Source organism: Vicugna pacos, chromosome 31 (genome assembly GCF_048564905.1).
Source record: "Vicugna pacos chromosome 31, VicPac4, whole genome shotgun sequence".
NCBI lineage: Eukaryota > Metazoa > Chordata > Mammalia > Artiodactyla > Camelidae > Vicugna > Vicugna pacos.
The window spans coordinates 4470609-4489086 of NC_133017.1; the positions used below are offsets into that span (position 1 = coordinate 4470609).

At 41.7% G+C, this 18478-nt stretch overlaps 1 protein-coding gene across 1 annotated transcript in view; it reads left to right on the top strand.

The window, feature by feature from the left end:
- The window catches only part of LOC116277476 (uncharacterized), a 126840-nt gene that overhangs the window by 17799 nt on the left and 90563 nt on the right, over positions 1–18478 (top strand). The window contains exon 2 of the mRNA XM_072952715.1: positions 13723–13846. Coding sequence (XP_072808816.1) covers positions 13723–13846 — 124 coding nt within the window. The remainder of the gene's footprint in view (positions 1–13722; positions 13847–18478) is intronic.

Here is an 18478-nt window from a genome sequence, read left to right on the forward strand (position 1 = left end):
CAGGGATGTGCCTAGACCCTGCTAGAGTGGCTGAAGCTGGCAGGAAAAGGCCTAGAGCCAGGATTTGTCATTCTAGGGTGTCCTCCAAAATGGTTCCATGTGGGAGCCCATGATTGGGTTAAGAAATTTTAACATACACCAGCCTCCTGTCAACTTTAAGAAGAAAAAAATATTCTTAGTAACTGCTTTTCAAACAAGCGCCTGTGCATCCTCACTGCTGTCTCCTTGCCTTAAATAGCAGAGACAATGCTTTGCTTGCGAAGTTGAGGTTTTAGATAGCACTCAGCTCATTGCAAAGCAATGACCTAGGCCCTCAGCTATAAACGCTGGGCTTGTGTACAGTTAGATAGTCTATTATCCCCAAAACAAGGACCTAGCTGCTCTGGTGGTCTGCTGTGTAATTGACATATCTAAAGAATACATCTTACTCCCCTCACCCCATGACTTCCCTAAAGATACACTAAGCCTTTGTACTCATGTTGGATTCTACAATCTCTGTCTGATCCCTTCTTTCCCCAGGTTTCTGTTTACTATCAACACTGTAGCTGTTAATGACTTTTTACTTTGATTATACACAATAAATATGGGAGCATTTGAGATGTTCGTGGATTTGGCTCCCTACTCCCTCTCTATTTCTTGACTATTTCCACAGAGTCTTGAGTAATCATTCCGTGTCGGTAAGACTTCTGCCAGCCAGAACCCACAGTTCCAGGTGAGAACGATGCAGGCTTTATCTCTCTTACCCGAGGGAGAGAGAGAAGAGAATTGAGATATGCTCCCCTAGTGGTCCCTTCCTGCCCCAGGGAGACTACAGTTCACCTGCAGCCTTCTAGCCTCTGCTCAGAGGGCCTCTGTCCCAGGACTGACCGCAGCCTTTTCTTCCTTTGTCAACATTTCCTGTGCCTTTCCGAAGTTGGTCTCTTCTCTGAATTCAACCCTGACAGATGTGATGGTGGTCAGCGTGCTGGTGGGCAGTCACATGGGGACTTCCAGGAGCCATGCTGTTTCCTCAGTCTCTCATTCAGGGTTACAGAACAGTCGAGCCCCGAAGGAAGCCCATTCACGTGAGGTCAACAGAGTATTTCATCACTTTCATTTTATTTTTAAATTTTCAGTGGAGAAATAATTTGTAGCAAACTGTTCCAGGTATTCGGCCGCCTGCTTTCCTCACCACCTTTTCCTTGTTGCCTCTGGTGCTTGTTTTAAGAACCAGGTTTCTTCTCTGATCATTTCTAGCAGCTGGGCTTGCTAAATCCTTGATCTGCATTTGAAGCAGAAGGCTTCTTGGTGATGTCAAACTGATTTTCCTATTTCTGAATATTTCGTGAACACTCAGCAACAGTTTCAAGTGAATTTCTATTGTCCAATTTCGGTTAACTCACATTTGCTGATCTCCTGCTTTCATGCTGAGGGCAGTTTCTTCTTCCTGTATTAAAAGTTAGCAATTTGCATTTACTATTTGAAGGTACTGGCCATAGGTTCTTTTTCCTTAACAGTTTTAATACAATTCACCCATTAACATGTGCAGCACTTTTTACTCTATGCCCAGAATTATGCATCTAAGTCAATCTCAGAACATTTTCATCCCCCAACAGGAAGCCCCATATGCACAAGCAGTCATTCCCATTTTCCCCACCCTCCCCCAGCCCCAGGGAGCCACTTTTCTCTCTCTGTGGATTTACCTGTGCTGAACATTTAATGTAAATCGAGTCACTTCATGTAAGTGGAACAGTCTATTGTAACTGACTTCTTTCACACTGAGTAACGTGTTCAATGTTTGTCCACGTTGTGGCCTGGGTCAGTACTCTATGCTTTGCTATTGCTGAATAATATTCCACTGTATGGCTGAGACCCTCTGTTTACCCATTCATCACGTGATAGACATTTGGGTTGTTTCTGTTTTTTGACTCTGACTAGTAATGGAGCCGTGAATATTCCTGTAGGAGTTTTTATGTGGACATTTGTTTTCAGTTCTCTTACGTGTGTGCCCAGAGAGCAGAAATGCTGGGTCATTCATAAACCAAATGTTCAACTCTCTGAGGACCTGCCAGGCTGTTTTCTAAAGTGGCCACGCTGTGTTACATCCTCACCAGCAAGGGCTGCGTGCTCCGCTTCCTCTGTGTCCTCATTAGTGCTTGTTACACTTTTTTTTTTATAACCTATTGTAGTGAGTGTGAAGCAGTTTCCCCTAGTGGTTTTGACTTGATTTCTTTTATAGCTAATGATATTGAACACCATTTGATTGTGCTTATTGGCCATTTGTAAATTTTCTTTGAAAAATACATTTTCAGATACTTTATTCACTTTTTAATTGAGTTTCCTTTTTATTGTTGAGTTCTAGGGGTTTTTTTTTATTTGAAGATACAAATTCCTAATCAGATAAATGATTTTAAAAAATTTTCTCCTGTCTATTGTTTTTTCACTTTCTGGATGGTGTCCTTTGAAGCAAAGTTTTACATTTTGATGAACTCCAATTTATCTCTGTTTTCTTTGTTCCTTTTGCTTTTGGGGTATTATATAAAATCTGAGGTATTTTATTTAAACTTTTATATATAAAATAACTTAATTCTTAGGACCATTCTAGCAGACAGGTCCTGTTTTTGTCCCCAGTCTATGGATAGGAGACTGTTATGCAGAAAATTTCACTGACATATCAGTGTCACAGCTCAGTGACAGGGAGCTCAGACCCTCATGTTTGTCCCCAGCATCTGTGCTCTTCACCACCATGCTCCACTTCTTCCTGGAATCGTTATTGAAAAAGTCTTTCCTTTTTTGATTTCTTGTTAGTTTGTTTTCTCATTGGGGACCTCATCACCTCATTTTCCTTTCGGATATCAGTGTAGGTTTATTTTAGGTCTCATGTAGGCAGAAGCATTGCTGACATTTAACTTCTTTATTACTCACTCTCCAGTGATGATTGTTGCTAATTGACTTAATCAAGTCATCCTTAACTCTTTCCTGCTCATGACACTAAAAACAGAGTCATGACTTACAGAATGCTCAAATAAAAAAGTACTTGAGTGATTTTATTTTTCTAACCAATCAAATAAAAACCACGGTGTTGACACAGATTATAAGGTTTCCAGAATAGGGTCACTGTCTTCCTTGGGTTTCATTAGTTTGGTCACAGTGTCTGGATAGTGCCATGCTGTCCAGCAGTTTTGTTAGGATACGGTGCTCGTAAATCATTGTAAGGACAGAATTTTGACAACAGACTGTGTTGTTCATTTCACGAGGGAAAAGATCATATAGAAATACTGCTCAGATCCATTTTAAAATTAAGCTTGGAATTTTGAGAAGAATTCAAGAAAACATACACAGCTCTTTTTCCCAAATTTTAGATCTATCTTAGATACATTATGTTTACATAGCAGAGTAACTTATCAACTAGATTTGACAAGAGGAGTGTATTATTGATTATTTGTTTTAGTTGAAATATTCTAACTTTCATAAAGTAATCAGTGCCCATAAATGAACAAATATGTTTGTATTATTTTGCAACATAGGACCAGACTTCCTATGTTTCTATATAATATATATGACTGTGTGTTTTAATCTGTCTGTCAGTGTTTTCATAGTTTTTCAGCAATGTTGTAACTTTAGAATTCTTCTGAGAAAATCACCCGCGATTCTAGTGCAGTTTGTACAGTGCATCCTGTCTTTTGCATGGGATTCCACTGTCCCCTCAGTGAGGACTTTCCTCTCCTATTGAGTTAGTAGCAGAGTTAAAGGAACTGTGATTTCTAGGCCTTCGCTTTCCATGTGTTTGCCTTTGGCTGTCAATCACGATTTTCCCTTTCTTGAGTTTTCATTGTTCCATTAGAATTTTTGAAAATAACTATTAATATGTTGCATCGGTCTCCCTAGAAACTTGATGTGTTTGTGCTTTTCAGTTTTCAATTTATGAAACATGTAAATGCTCTCTTGTTTTTAAGTAGTACTTTTTCACTAGATATTTGTTTATCTCTTTATAGTTAAAATATTTTTTCCCAATGAATGAATCGGTGTGCATGTTTTAAAAGATACCTTACTTTTTATTGTTCTTATTGTAACAGTTATATTCATTTTAGAGAATTTAGAAAATAAGGATAAACACAATAATAACTTAAAAATGGCCTCTAACCTCACCTGGAGATACTGTTGTAAGGTTTGAAATTGAAAATTACAAGTCCTCTCAACTTGTTCTTCTTTTTCAAGTATATTTTGGTTACTGAAACCCTAGAATTCCCATATGAATTGTAGCAGAACTAGACAGTTTCTGCAGTGGAGCCCGCTGGGATTGTGATCGAAACCACGTTGTATGTATGAATCGCTCTGGGGAGCATTGCCATCCCAAGAGCGCTGTCTTCTGATCCATGAATGTGCGTGGTGTCTCTGTCCAGGTATTTAGGTCTTCTTTAATTTTTTTCAACAATGTTTTGAGTTTACAGAGCATTATTTTACTTTATTTTTCTTTGCCTTTATACTGAGGACAAGTGTGCAAGGTACCGGGATCAGAAGTGTATTTCAGCCCCGCGACTTGCTGCCACGATGAACGCTGCACTCTTGCTTGGCCCTCTGTAAAATCTTGCACAAAATAGGACGTCAGTAACTCTCTCGAATGAATGATAATATGATTGTTGATTGATGTTTGAGGGTCCTTGTGATGATGTCTTTTTCCCAGCCTTTCCCCTCTTCTTAACTATGCCCTTTCTCTTCCTTTCCTCCAGCCTGGTTTTCAGCCTGCCTGTGGCATTGATTTTCCCTCCCTGAAGATTCTTCCTTTCACTGGTTCAGGATAATGTTACATATGGGCTGTAGAAACATGCTAGATGACAAGAAAGAGCAAGTCCATTTCATGCTAGCATTTTTAGATTGTGTTATTCTTTTTTCGATTGAAATTAAATCAGGCTGACCCCCTGAGCCCTCCCATGAGCTCTTTCCGCCTTCCTACAAGTGATACTGCTCTTGTTGCTGCATGTTCCCTGCCCCAGCCTTGGTTTTGGAGTTGAGTAAGTCACCATCAGTGAAGCCCTCTCTTTAAATTTGAAGAGAATATTTGCTCCTTCTCTCTCATTGGGGACTTGGATGAAATGAGTTACCAGATAAAGAATGGGCCCCACCTCATTCTGAACCCCGCTCTTTCCGTTCTTTTCTCCAGGGGAAAAGAGTACAATTCAACAGTATAAAGATTGATTGTGAGCTAATGAGATAGACAAGACAACCGATCATTTATTAAATACCCTTTCATGCTAGAAACAAATGTATTATACACACAAACAGCACACAAAGTACGGTAGTACCGTGGTTACAAACGTGGGTCCGAGTTCGAGTCCTGCTCTGGAGTGACCAGTCCTGGGAGATGGAGAAATGGTAGGTCGGCTTAGCCTCTCCAGGACTGGTTTTCTGTCCTGCAGAGACGGGGCTCACTAGGCGTCCCCCCTGTAGAGGTGCTGTGGGGTGTAAATGATGCGCATGGGCAGCCCGAGCACAGCTGCTCGTTCCTCGTAAGTGTAGGATCGCATAGCTTTTGCTGTGACGGCTTTATGACCGCCCCGTGTAGACTCTCAGTGCTCCGAAGGGATGCCTTGTGGTTTGGAGATGGGATTCTCACTTCTGTAAATACCCAAGGATAGTGTTATTGGGCCCCGCTGATTTGAACCTCTTCTTTAGAAAATACATAATGTAGATATATTTTTCAAGCATGCGTGCTTTTTTTCTTTTACTATTTAAAATTCTACCCTCTCATCTCTTGGTGTGACTTTTCATGGAATCCAGGAAACAGCCCTAAGCTACCTGCCTCTTCACACTTCTCCGTGGTGGTTTCCTTCCCTGACTAGAAGAGGCTTTTGCATAGGAAATTTTATTTGTTCCCCTTTTCTTGGAGTCTCTCTGTCTGTCTGCCCATCTCTCACCTGTCAATCTGTCCATTTATCGACCCACTGATTCTTCTGACATGTTCCAAAACGCGTTTCAGGCAGCTTACAGAAGAACAGATACCAAATAAACAGGTGAGAAAATGAGGTCAAGTTCATACAGTGAAGCTAGGAGGCGAGTCTTTATGACGGTTGTAGGCGTGAGACACACGCCTCTTCCCTGTGACTTACAAGATGGACAGCAAGAGTGTGCCTAAGGCTCCCAGCAGACACAGGGAAACAGGGTTTGTGGGAGATGCTCATTGACCGTGAAATAAAGAAGTGGCTGAGCTACTTAGGCTTAGAAGAATATTTTGAATGTCTTCCAAAATCAGAGTATTGCATCTTTTCTTTTGTGAGAGTTCTACATATAGTTGGCTACATTCTATACCTGGAAGTTTCTCCAAAACTGCTTCCCACGTGAGTCCCATGGCTCGGGAATGGGGTGGTTCTGCTCATTGACGGGGGTTGGCCAGAAACAGAAAATGAGAGCCTCAAAGGAGCCTGGGATTTGTCAGTTATGTTTTGTCACTGCTGTAGAGTTCAAAAAATGCTTTCACCGTTTCTCTCCATCTGAGGCGGCAGCGTAATCTCTTACCAGCATCAGGAGCTCAGGGCCACGGGATGGTGGGGGCTGACTGCACTGCCGTCAAGACAGCTGAGGTAGTCACTGCAGGTGTGGTTCTTTTACATACGGCATTTCATGTTCTTTACTAGAATTTTTCAACAGGAAGTTAATTAACTGAGTTAATTAACATTAAATAAATATGATCTTTGTTGAAAAGACATTTATAGGCAGAATATAAGCTGTGTAGACTTTAAAAACCGTTTCATTACTGAAATTTCATTTGGGAAGATACACAGTTTATGTTACATATGCCTCTCTTAAAGTAACAAAGAAACCAGACAGGAAAGGCAGAGGATGGTTTCTGTTCTTCCTCTCGGCTTGCAGGTGCCCTCACGCCCAGTAGCATCAATCCAGACACCAGCACTGACACTGGCCGTGCTCAGAACTACCTCATCCCTGAAGACACTGCTGACAAATAGATGGGGGCAGCGCCCTGTTAGAGCAGGTGCTGTCACTCTGTGGGTCCTTATGTAACTGTGTGGTGTTAATCAGGATCGCCCGTTGTACATTGTGTGACGCTGCTGTCTTGTCTCCTACTTACTTGTTTCTCTAAGTATTCATGTATTATTCTCCAATGCGTGGTACTACACACCTGAAAATGCTTTTTTCAGATGAAAAAGAATGTGCATTTAAAATAATAAGTCTGAAAAAGGGGGCAAAGTTGCTATCCTGGTCCCACTATTCAAAGATAATAATTAACACGTTAACGTCTATTTTCTGTTATTTTCTTCAGTGTGTATCACTTCTATCATAAAAAACCAGAGAGCACTCTGTGCCTGTTTAATGTGTGGACACCTCCATTTTCCATTTGGCTTATTATATGTTTTTTCTACAATATTCTATCTCCAATGGAATGATTTTTGATGACCAGTATAGCATTCTGTCTTGTGGAGTCATCGTCCATTTTACTTCGGACTTAAATAAACTTTTAAATTCCAAGTATACTTAACTGAAATACTAAAAAGAGAACTGTGGTGTTACAGGAAGGCCCCTACCTCCTTTCCCCTTATTTCCTGAGAGTAAAAGCTGTTGAAAATTTGGTATATATATTTCATGACCCTTATGCCTATGACATACATATATACACACATATGAGAATTCTATATATACGTGTGTGTATATATGCTTTATTTAAATATGAGACCATACTATATGTTTTTCTGCTGCTCGCTTTATTCACTCAGGTGTATATCATACACGTCCTCCCACTCCAGACTCACCCAGTCCTTTCAGAAAGAGTGGAGGGTTCTCCTGAAGTGCGGGTGTGGTCTCTTGTCCACGGACATCTTTGGTGGGAGAATGCTGTGGACAAGGCCCTGGACCACGGCGAAACGCTGGCTCCCTCAGTGCTCACAGGTCGCTGTGATTTACCGCATCATTGTCTTGATGGTGGACACTTAAGTTTTCTCCATTTTCCACTGTCAGAAAGGATGTTTGACTGGCATCCTTCTTGTACAGACATTCCTGTGATTTTGTATGTGTATTCCTTTAGTTAAGGCTTCTGGAAATTTAGTCCCTGGATGTGACATTTACATTCATCACAGACTCCTTTCAAGTGACTCTAGAAATTCCTTCTCCAGTGGGGAATGAAAAGATCTACAATTACTTATGTAACCAATTCTCTATTGCTGGATATGATTTCACTTCAGTTTTTCTTCCCACCATTGTAAACAGTGCTGTGTAAATGCCCTGATGGGTACATCTTTTTGGACTGAATTTGTTTTTTCCTAAAGGAAACAATTCCTAGAAGTGGTGTTGAGTCAGTATGTACGTAAGTTTTTCAGAGTTTACATATCCATTGACATGTCGTCCTCCGAAAATGTCGCTCATGGTTTGTCCTTCCACAAATGGACACTAGCTAGAATATGTATTAAAAATATTTGCCAATATGATGAGCAAAAGTGCTTTTTCATTGTTTTAGTTTGCATTTGATGACCAATGAGGTATTGAGCATTTTTTACTCATTAGCCATTTGACTTTTTTAAAATTAATGATATCTTTTTTTCCATTGCACACATTTAAGTGAAGGAGCTTCTTGTTGCTTTGTGACAGCTCTCTGTATGTTATGAACATTAACCCCTTGTCTTCATCAACATGTATCACAGAGCTTTTTCTTGTCATTTCTTGCCTTTCATTTTGTTCAGGAGGTTTTTTATTTTGGTTGTGTCTCAAAATATTCATATGATAGTAAATGTCTTCCTTATGGGTTTTATCTTTGACATTATTCTTCGAAATAATTTCTTATAATGGAATAAATTTCTTCTGTAGGTTTTTTTTTAATCTCTAACATGGAGATGATAATAGTACTTGTTAATGTAAGGGTAAGTTGAGTTGATAAGAGCAAAGTGTTGTATTTGCTGTTATTAGTACTTTTTAATATTTATATCACTGTCTGTAATTTATCTTCTGCTCCTTATGACAGGAATAGGATTTATTCTTTCCAGGTGATTCTCTGATTGTCCCAGGACAATTATTGAAGTCATACTTTTCTCTTTGATTTGAAATCCCACCTGTACAAAATACTTATGTACACTAGAGTCTCTTTTTGAGCTCATGGTTCCTTTCTGTCAATCTGCCTTTCTTACTCCAGCACCATATGTTATATATTGTAAAAATTTATTTAATAATTGGCAGTCTGAATTTTTTTTGATTATTTTATTCCATCCTAAGTTTTCTTGTCTAGAATTATGACTTTATTATTCCTGAAGAATTCCAAAATATTTTGTTCAAGTTAAAAAAAAATCAGATTGGCGTTTTCATGGGAATTTTTAGTAAGTTTTGTATTATTCTAATGAGAACTTACATCTTTACAAAACTGCCTTCCTCCATGCAATTTGTTGATGTCTCTACATTCACACCTCTTACTTTACCCCTCAGTAGAATCCTGAAGTTTCTCCATTTAGAACATGGCCATTATTTCTGAATTTATTCCAGATTATTGTTTATGTTTTTGTCAATTTTGTGAGAATTTTTTGCTATTATATTTTTAAATGCTTAAATCTGACATTTAGAAAGGAAGATTAGGTTTGTAAATACTCACTTTGTAACTTGTCATTTAAAATTGTAAGTATTAAGTACTTGTTCCAGAATCCTTTCTTTTTTGTTTTTAAAAATTTGTGTCCAAGATTCTCAAAATGGTCTTAGCTAAGTAGTATAGGTGGGGAGACAAATGGAGAGAGGTTGTGAGGCTCATGTACAAACTGTGAGCAGTTTCATGGCTACCTTTAGGCTGGAGAAGCCACAGAAGAGACCAGGTTAGACCAGGGATGGCTTTGTATGCACTTGAAAGCCAGCTTTCCTGCCTGTATGGTGAAGCCTGGTGGGTGTGGCAGGTAGATGATCAAGGTCTGATCAAGGTCATTGGCTGCACACAGCGCTGTGTCTGTGAGAACTGGTGACCATTGCCATGGGAAATGCTTGGTGCCAGGAACACTGCAGAGGAGCTGGGGAGCCTGTGTGTTAAGGATTTTCCAGTCCTGGGAGTGGGAAGATCAGACTGCATTCAGATCTGAGTTTGAATTCATCCTCTTTAGTTTACTGGTCCTCTGACTTTTGTCAAGTTATACATCCTGTTTGAACTCCTGTCTCTCAAAACAGGAGAATTACGGCCTGCTGCTAGAGTGTTTGATCAGGGTAAATGATTTGTGTCTATAAGATGCCACGTACAGTCACAAGCTCAGTAAGAATTGGGCTGTTGCCTCTTCTTCTGCAACTCAGTGCTCGATAAGTCATCAGGGGAAAGCGAGTCCCTAATTTATATGTGGTGCAAGGAAGAACAAAACTAACGTCTTGCCTTTCCCTGGCAGTATTCTTACTTCTTTGCTTCATGTACCTCTTTCCTCCTTTACTCTTCTCTTTCACCTCCTCCACCAAGTTCCTGAGAATCTCTCAGAACACCAGATTCAAATTACTTTAAATGTTGGCTCATCCCCATGAAATGACAGTGACAAAAAAAGCTGTACACATCCCACACTTGATTGTATTTGATTTACACACACACACACACACACACACACACACATCAGGCTACCTCCCATTTGCTGAGGGAGAAGGACCACTTTTTCTGAGTTTTCATTTACTGAGCGTGAGAGCAAAGTCTCTTGAGCAGAATTTCGCCTGGCTTCGTGCATGGTTTTTTAAATTGGATTTCTGCTTTGTGTCCATAGAAATATTCTCCTCTTAGAAGAGAGGAAGTGGAGACATAGATATTCTGCTGAGATATTGGTGTCATCATATTTGAGTTTTAAGTGACTTAAGACAGCATAGAGTGGTAACTTTTTATGGGTGAGAATCCATGATGGTGTAACTTGGACAAGAACCTGGGTCTCCTGCCATCGTGTCCACGCGGGTGAAGAGGCAACTGGTTGGGGGATGGCAGGGATCCTTCTTGCTTGAGTTCCAGGGTCTTGTTAGTTTTCATTGCTCAGCTGCCTTTAGTTTATGTTCATGTGCCCTCTCATGGGAAGGTCACTCTGGACTGATAGACTGAGTTTCTAATCAGCAAAAAGCTCTGGACCCACTCATATTTTCCAGAGTTTTTCTTCTGACCTGCTGACACTTTATATAAATGAGACCTAACAAACTGGATATAAAATCCTTATTGTTATTGTTTTCCCTCAAGTTCCATAGGAATGGGGTGCTGTCTCAGGCTGTCTAAGGCTAGATCTGAACAAATATAGGGTGATAGGCTGTGCTGCTGGACCCTCCCCAGTCGAATTGGTTTTCCACCTTAGTTTTTAGAATCAGGCAGATGAGTTCAAATCTTGTCTTTACCAGTTATTAGCTTTGTGACCTTGGGGAAGTAACTTTATTTTTTTGAGTTTCAATTTTCTTTATCTGTAAATAAGTTCTGTATTTATTTTATGGTTTTTGTTTTAGAATTGATGAGCTAATTCCCTCATTTATACCTAAAGTACTTATCGCGTGGTTGTATGATGGTTCCTTGGTATTTGATTACTAAGGCACTCGGCAGTGAGAAAGGGGGTGGGGACCCCTGGATCAAAGAGCTTATATTCCAGGATATGCTTGTAAAAGACTGGATTGCAGTGGATTTTTAGTAAATGTCCATTCCTTTCCTAATCCCCATTGATTGTGTATATATCTTTATACTAATATATGAACAATTTGTTTTTGTAATTTAAATCTTTGTAGTATTTAAAGAATGTAACTATAACAAAAATACGTTAAATAAAATGATTTGACTATTATTTTCCTTTCAATAGGCAAAACAAAATAAAATAGAAAAGAAAAGAAAAAGTATTGAAGGAGTAAAAATAATTTTATTTCCATGGAATTAACTCCCTATATTATATTTTTCCGTTGTGTTGTTAAACAGCATATAAAATTGACAGGTTGTGACTTCAGTGTTGATAGCTAGGTGAGTAAACTTTCTTTTTGTGGTTGTCTTTGATGAATTATTTGCACTAGATCATAAATGATGTACATGTTACATATTGGAAACAAGGAAACAGTGTATAAATACTACCTCCAATGCACTCATTTTGTTACCGAGTCCAAACTCGTTCTGCTTGCCACATGACAGGCCAATAAACTGGGGGATGAGGTGTTGGAGCAAGGAATAGTGACTTTACTTGCAACGCTGGCAGACCCAGAAGACGGCAGACAGATATCCTCGAGATCCATCTTCCCCAAGTCAGAATTCAATCTCCTTTTATAATAAAAAGGGGCTGGGTTGTGGTTGGTTGTTGCATACTTCTTGCTGCATGAATTGTTTGTCCTCTGAATCCACTGTTCTTGCAGGTGTCCATGTGGATCAAATCATGGTGCCCCTGTAAAACCTCCAAAAAAACAAAGGTTATTCTCTATTTTGCAACATGCCATCTCTACAGAAGTGCAGATGAGCTAACATTTTTAAAGATCAGGGCCAGGAGAATAGGCTTTCCTGTAGATTTCAGGCTAAAGGCAACTTTCTTTTACAAATGGTGCAGATCTACCAAGTCTGAGCCTAGAAAACAGGGCACAGGTTTAAAGCCAAAGGAATAGATCAAACATAGGGTCAAAATTGTTCTTTTTTATTACAATTCCCTTTTCAGCTTCATAGATAATTTTAGTAAGAAACATGAGCAATTTTTTATTTTTGCTTCTTAATAACCGATAAGTGGTCCAACAATATTTTTGTGAGCAGGGATGCTGTGCGGGCCCTGGTGTGACAGCAAACTCTTGTTGGGGTGGCCAACCCTGCAACATGTCTGATGCCCCGTGAGTGTTGGTGAGGGTCCCCCTAGACAGGGGCTCTCTTCAGGAACCTGCATATGGGCATTGTCCTCTGGAGACTTCTTTTTCGGCTGCAGGAAATTTTTTCAGATACTGTGATTGAAAAATCACTCCAGCTGGGGATAGTTAGGGGAAAAAGGAAAAGGAAAAGTGTTTGAGTAGAGTAGAAGAGTAGGACATAAGATCACGGATCCTGAGTGCTTGGCAGCGGGACCTCGGGAGAGAGGGGAGCACAGGTGGTGAGGGGCCTGGCTCCGGAACCAGCTCCTGTACCTGTCCCCGCACCCAAGCCACATAGGTTTTAATTTACCTGGGCCACCTCTCTGGGCTGTATGTCACCCTGTGCAGAACCTTGAGAATCGAAGGTAAGGGGTGGGCAGCACTCACCTAGGGGGTCACTGAGGACTTCGTTCAAGTCCACAGTGCCTTTCTGGTCATGTGTCTTCACTTGTCCTTTATCTCAGGATCTGAGGAGGAGGAACAAGGAACTCAGGGAAGGATCCAGGAAGATATCCGACTGTGTTAAGAGAGGACAGAAAATGTGAAACGGGGAGTGAGGACACTTGCAGCAAAGTAAAATGACTTCACAACTATTACTTCAGAGCTGCAGGTGTAAGAGAGCCTAAGCCTGTCTCAGAGTGCCGAGGACAAGCGGAAAGGAACGGCAAAATTTCCACTGACAATTGAAATTTTGTTAAATAGCCTGATACTGTTGTTTGCATCACTTGAATGAATGCAGGCATATTTCTTTGGGCAATTACAAGTTCACTCAAACCCACCAGCCCCTCTTGCCCCCATGAGGGATGGGCTTTCTCAAGCACAGTGCCCCGCCTGCTTGGGTGGGCCACGCTGCGTGTCCTCGCCTGGGGCCGGGCTGCTGCAGGGCACTGAGTCCCCGAGGCATGGCCTGTGATACACGACTGGAACATCTCTGCTCTTGACTGGGGGCCTCCGTTTCCCCTGCAGTGTAAGAATGCCGGTGACTGAGTTAGAAGCATGCTTCCAAGCTGTCCGTGTCCTCGGCATCCAGAAGCGGAGCCTGGAAGCTTCCGAGTTTCTCCAGGATGCGGTCTACTTTCACCTTCGGCAGGTGAGTGCATGTTCTTACACAAGTGGAGGAATTACTGCACTTTTCCTGGAACATTCTCACCACTAGTCCATCTGATTTATCTGTGCTAGGATTCAGTATGGCCTGCTAAAGAATCTGGAGTGAGATCTTGAAACCCTGATGAAGAGGATTATTTATTTCATTTCTCTATATGATAGTCTTTTACTTTTAAAATTCAGAATGATCCTTTCAGGAAATTTTGGTGGGGTTGGAGAATCAACTTTGCTGTTAACATCTTTGCTACCTGTTGCTTTATGCCTCTCACCTGTCTTCTGTCACTTGTGAGGCAGTTTCATTTGTGATTCTGCCCGGGTTGTTCATGTTATAAAATATAAATTCTATAAAAGTACAGTCTCTTTTACTCTGAAGACATTCCACATATACTCCTTTAATCGGGGTGTGGTTTTAAGAAGACAGAAACATTAGAACATATAATTGCAAGTTGCTAGTGCAAAATCCCCAAATCAATAGTCTAGCTAAACATCTAAAATCTTTCTAATCTACCTTGGATTTGTATGGATAAGTGAAGCAGTTTGCTAAGAACACAAGACCAGGTTTAGAATATAGGCTGGTGTAGCTCAGCAGGTCCTCCCAAGCTGATGCTCTGCCAGAAGGTGGGGCCGAGGGAAAAGGGGGTGTCCTGCCCTCCCTGAGCTGACAATTTTATAGCAAAGACCTTCAGCAGGTGAAGAAATTGGGGTTTCTTCTAAGAAGAGTGAGTTTGAAAACAGTCCCAAAAGCACGGGAGTGGCACAATCCCATTTGTCTCAAGTAGGGGAGAGTGGCTGTGGGGCCACTTGGGAGAATCGTGAGTCCAGGTGCGCAGTGTTGGTGGCTTCCACTAGAGCGGTGGGACGGTCATTGGGTAAAAGCGAACAGATTGAAGGCACGTTTAGATGGTAAAAAGTAAAGGATTAATTCTGTCTGTGAATGTAGGATGGAGTAAGGCCCAGTTTTCTGTGTGAATTAATGAGGTAAATGATGCTCCTGCGGTGCTCTGAGGAGGAAAGCTGCAGAGGGAGTTCTGGGGGAAAACTGAGGAGTTCAGCTGTGGGTAAATTTAAAGGCTGTTAAATGTGTGGTCTGGGAGCTCAGGTGAGAGCCAGTAGTGAGTAGGGGGAGGGGAGAGGGACTTTCAAATCATTTTGTCTTGTGAACATACAAATAAATATGAGTAATGACTCACTTAACACCTCTATATTCTGGATTTAAAGCCCAGTAACATTTTGCTATTCAGACTGCAGAGGTTCTTAATTTTTTTTAATAGAAATAAATAGAAACAAAATATTGGAGTTAAGGAACATCTTAGAATTGATGTGTGTCCTTGTTTGTATTTTTATACCTCATCTGTTTATAACCATAATCTACAAAAAGTTAGCTTGCTTAACGTAAGAGTTAAACAGGGAAGTGACACACACTGTTGGGGGTTGAAGCTGATTTTCTTGGGCAAATTATGTAGCCTCTCTGTGCCTTAGTTGCATCTTCTGTGACTGCCCCCGGGCCCCTCATCACAGCAGATTTCCTAGACTAGATGTTGGGAGGGAGGCTGCTGAAGGGAATAAGAAGTGGCAACTGCTAGGGATACTGAAGACAGAGACAAAAACAGGTTAAAGCCGATATACTGAGTGCTAATAGCCTCAAAGGAGAAAGAATCCCGCAGTGTTTTGAGCCACTTAGCGTAAGAGAAACAAAATCACGTGGACCCAAAGCTCTTGAGCATATGAGTATTGTGGGTGGGAGGGTGTCTTCAGAAAAGTGTTGAGAAAAGGCCTCTTCGTTTCCCTTGACGTTTCCAGTAAGGATGGGGAGCAGAAGTGAAAATCCCCTGCTTCACAGTTGAAGGTGCTGTTTTGTGCAAAACTGACCAAAGTTTGGAGACCAGACATCAGCGGTGCTGGCAAATGAAGAGGCTTGTGGATTGGGTGGGGCACTTGCTGTGACTTCCAGGTGACCTGTTGGCTGGGGGCTGTGAGGAGGGCATTAGGTTTACAGGGTGGCCCGGGCATACTCCCTGGCTCTGATGCTGCTGGTCTGATTAGCAGACCTGGGCACCCGCAGTCCTAATGGGGCAGCTCGGGATGTGGCCTGGGACACCTGCCGTGCTGAGGGCGAGAAGAGGGCTCCCCTGAGGGGTTGTCCCTGCAGAGAGTGTGAACGTCCTCCTGCAGGGGAGGAAGAGCCTCTGAGCAGGGGGCCGGATGCACAGGCAAGACCAGCCTAAGCACTGAGTTTTCTGGGAGCCGGAAGTCATACAGTGGCCCAAACCGCCTTGTTCCTGCGAGACTGGAGGGAAAAGATGCTGAAAAGACAGGCTAGAGTCAGACCCTGTGTTGGGTTATGAGTGACAGGAAAGGACTATTCAGGCAGGCACGAGAGAACCCTGTGGGCTTCCCAGCTGGGGCGTCATGCCGAAGGGAAGAACAGAGATATAGACTTTGCCACTTATTAGCGGTGTGACTTTGAGCAATATCACTCCACCTCTCTCTATATATCTTCATCTGTAAAGTGACAGAGTGACAAGCTCGTGTCATCAGAAGGCTTAGTTTAGCTCTGTTCCTCTTTGTCCAGTCCTGTCAGTGCTGCCCTGCAAGGTTCTGCAGCGGCTGCTCTTACCCTGAGAAGGGAGGGCGTAGAGGGACATTGTAGCGCCCGAGGGCAGGAGGAGGGTGCTTTAAAACCAGTCATGTAACCGCCTGCAGCTGCAGACCTGCAGGCAGTTTGGTTGACGGTCCTTGAGAGGACTTTGGAGTCCTTAACTTCGTCTAAAGTCTTGTTTTCCCTTGGGGACCGGATTTGCCTTTGCAGATTGATGTTGAAGCTTTGGGCTTCTGGCAAAGCTGTTTTCAGAGATGGGTATATACGTAAAATATCGTATAAAATAAAGTGATTTATTTAACGTGTGCGACTTTGCAGCTGTTGGGAAGAGCTCTGTTGGCCTGGTCTCCACCGAGTACACCAAGGGTCAGCAGAGCGTGCAGGAGGGCAGGCAGCCTGCAGTGCTTCTGCGGGGTGTTCTCCCCAGCAGGGCGCTCTGCTGAGTTGAGTCTTCTACGAGTTTTGTTGCCAGAGGAGCAGACAGAAAGTTAATGAGTTCTGGAGGGATTGTATAATGACAGGAAGAATGAGGAAACCGTAGTTTTTCGGGACTAGAACACGCTTTTGGTTCCTGATTCAGTGTGTTCCATTACAGAATTGATGAGTTGTGTCTATTCTGGGACTTCATTGAAATAAACGTTCAGCCTAAATGTTAAGGGATTTGTTTTATTTGGCTGGAGGACTCGAGCCGGGATGACAGCCTCTCAGATCACTCTGAGGGACTGCTCCCAAGAGGTAGGGGAGGAGCTAGGATATATAGAAGCTAATTGGTAATTGGAACAATAAAAAAATTGCTTGTTATCTGAAGAAAGCCAGATATCTCAAGTTCAAGTATTTAGTGCTTTTCTATGTATGGTGGGAAGCAAACATTTGGGTCATTGAATTCATTCCTTTGGCAAGCCCCTGGCTATCTAGGGCCAGTATCCTGTCCTTTCTTACTCTGAGTCAGCTCAGAGGGCACCTCTGTGAGTGGCTGAGATGCCGGGCTTCAGGCCTCTCCTCGCTGGGGGTTGGCAGCAACCGCTGATGACTTGGATTCAGCATTCTTTGTTTACTGACATGGTTGCAGTATTTTCATTCACAGTGCTCCCCCTTGGTCCTAAATTCGACCAATATTTTGAGAGACATTTCATGACCAATTTTGTCCCACGGTGCTACGATAGCTCATTCCTATTTCAGGTGAAGAATCTTCTGAGTTGCCATTCAAGGTGTTAGATTTTTTTATTAGGCCTTGTTGATACTAAAAGTTCTCTGGATCACCTGTCTTACTAGTCTATTATGATCCAGGAAGTGTTTACCCTTCATTGCTCATTCCCATACCTAGAATCACATTATTATATTTATTTTATTCAAAGTTATAAATTCTATCTGTTTCTTCAAGATGTTTAGCAATCATCAATCTTGTAGGCCTAGTTACACATTGGGAAATGTAACAGACAACAATTTTATAAAATAGACAGGATATAAGTAATATAACTAGTAACGTTAATAAAGTCACGAGTAAGAATTTAATAGTCGAGAAGTTGTATTTTGGGGTTAAAATTTTGTGTTTCTCATTGAGTTTGATCTTATGAGAAAGTTCATATTTATTGTCAGGCTCACAGCAGGTATTAATTGGCCAGGTGAAGTCTCCCACCTTGTAAGATCAACAGTGGCCTAAGCAGAACTATAATTTCTTTTGAGAATAATGTTTCTGAGGGCTATCTAGTTAGAGCCTTGTAGTAGGGAAACCCACCAAGGTAACACAGAAGTACTAGACATAGGTAATTTATCATAAGCTTAACAATTGGAGTAGTTCATAATCAAAGGTTGGAGAAATTATCAAAGTAATTGTTATACAGGCCTGGTCCGGTGCCTTCGGTCAGCTGTCTAGCTCAGATGTCGTCTTCTCATCCTGGCCTGGTAGATTTTTCTCCAATTGGGCATTGCTTTAACGTGAGCAGTGCTCTATTGGCCAGTGCACTGCAGGGGCTGTTTCTGATAGGAAATGAATCCTATAGTCTGTTTCCTTCAGCTTTG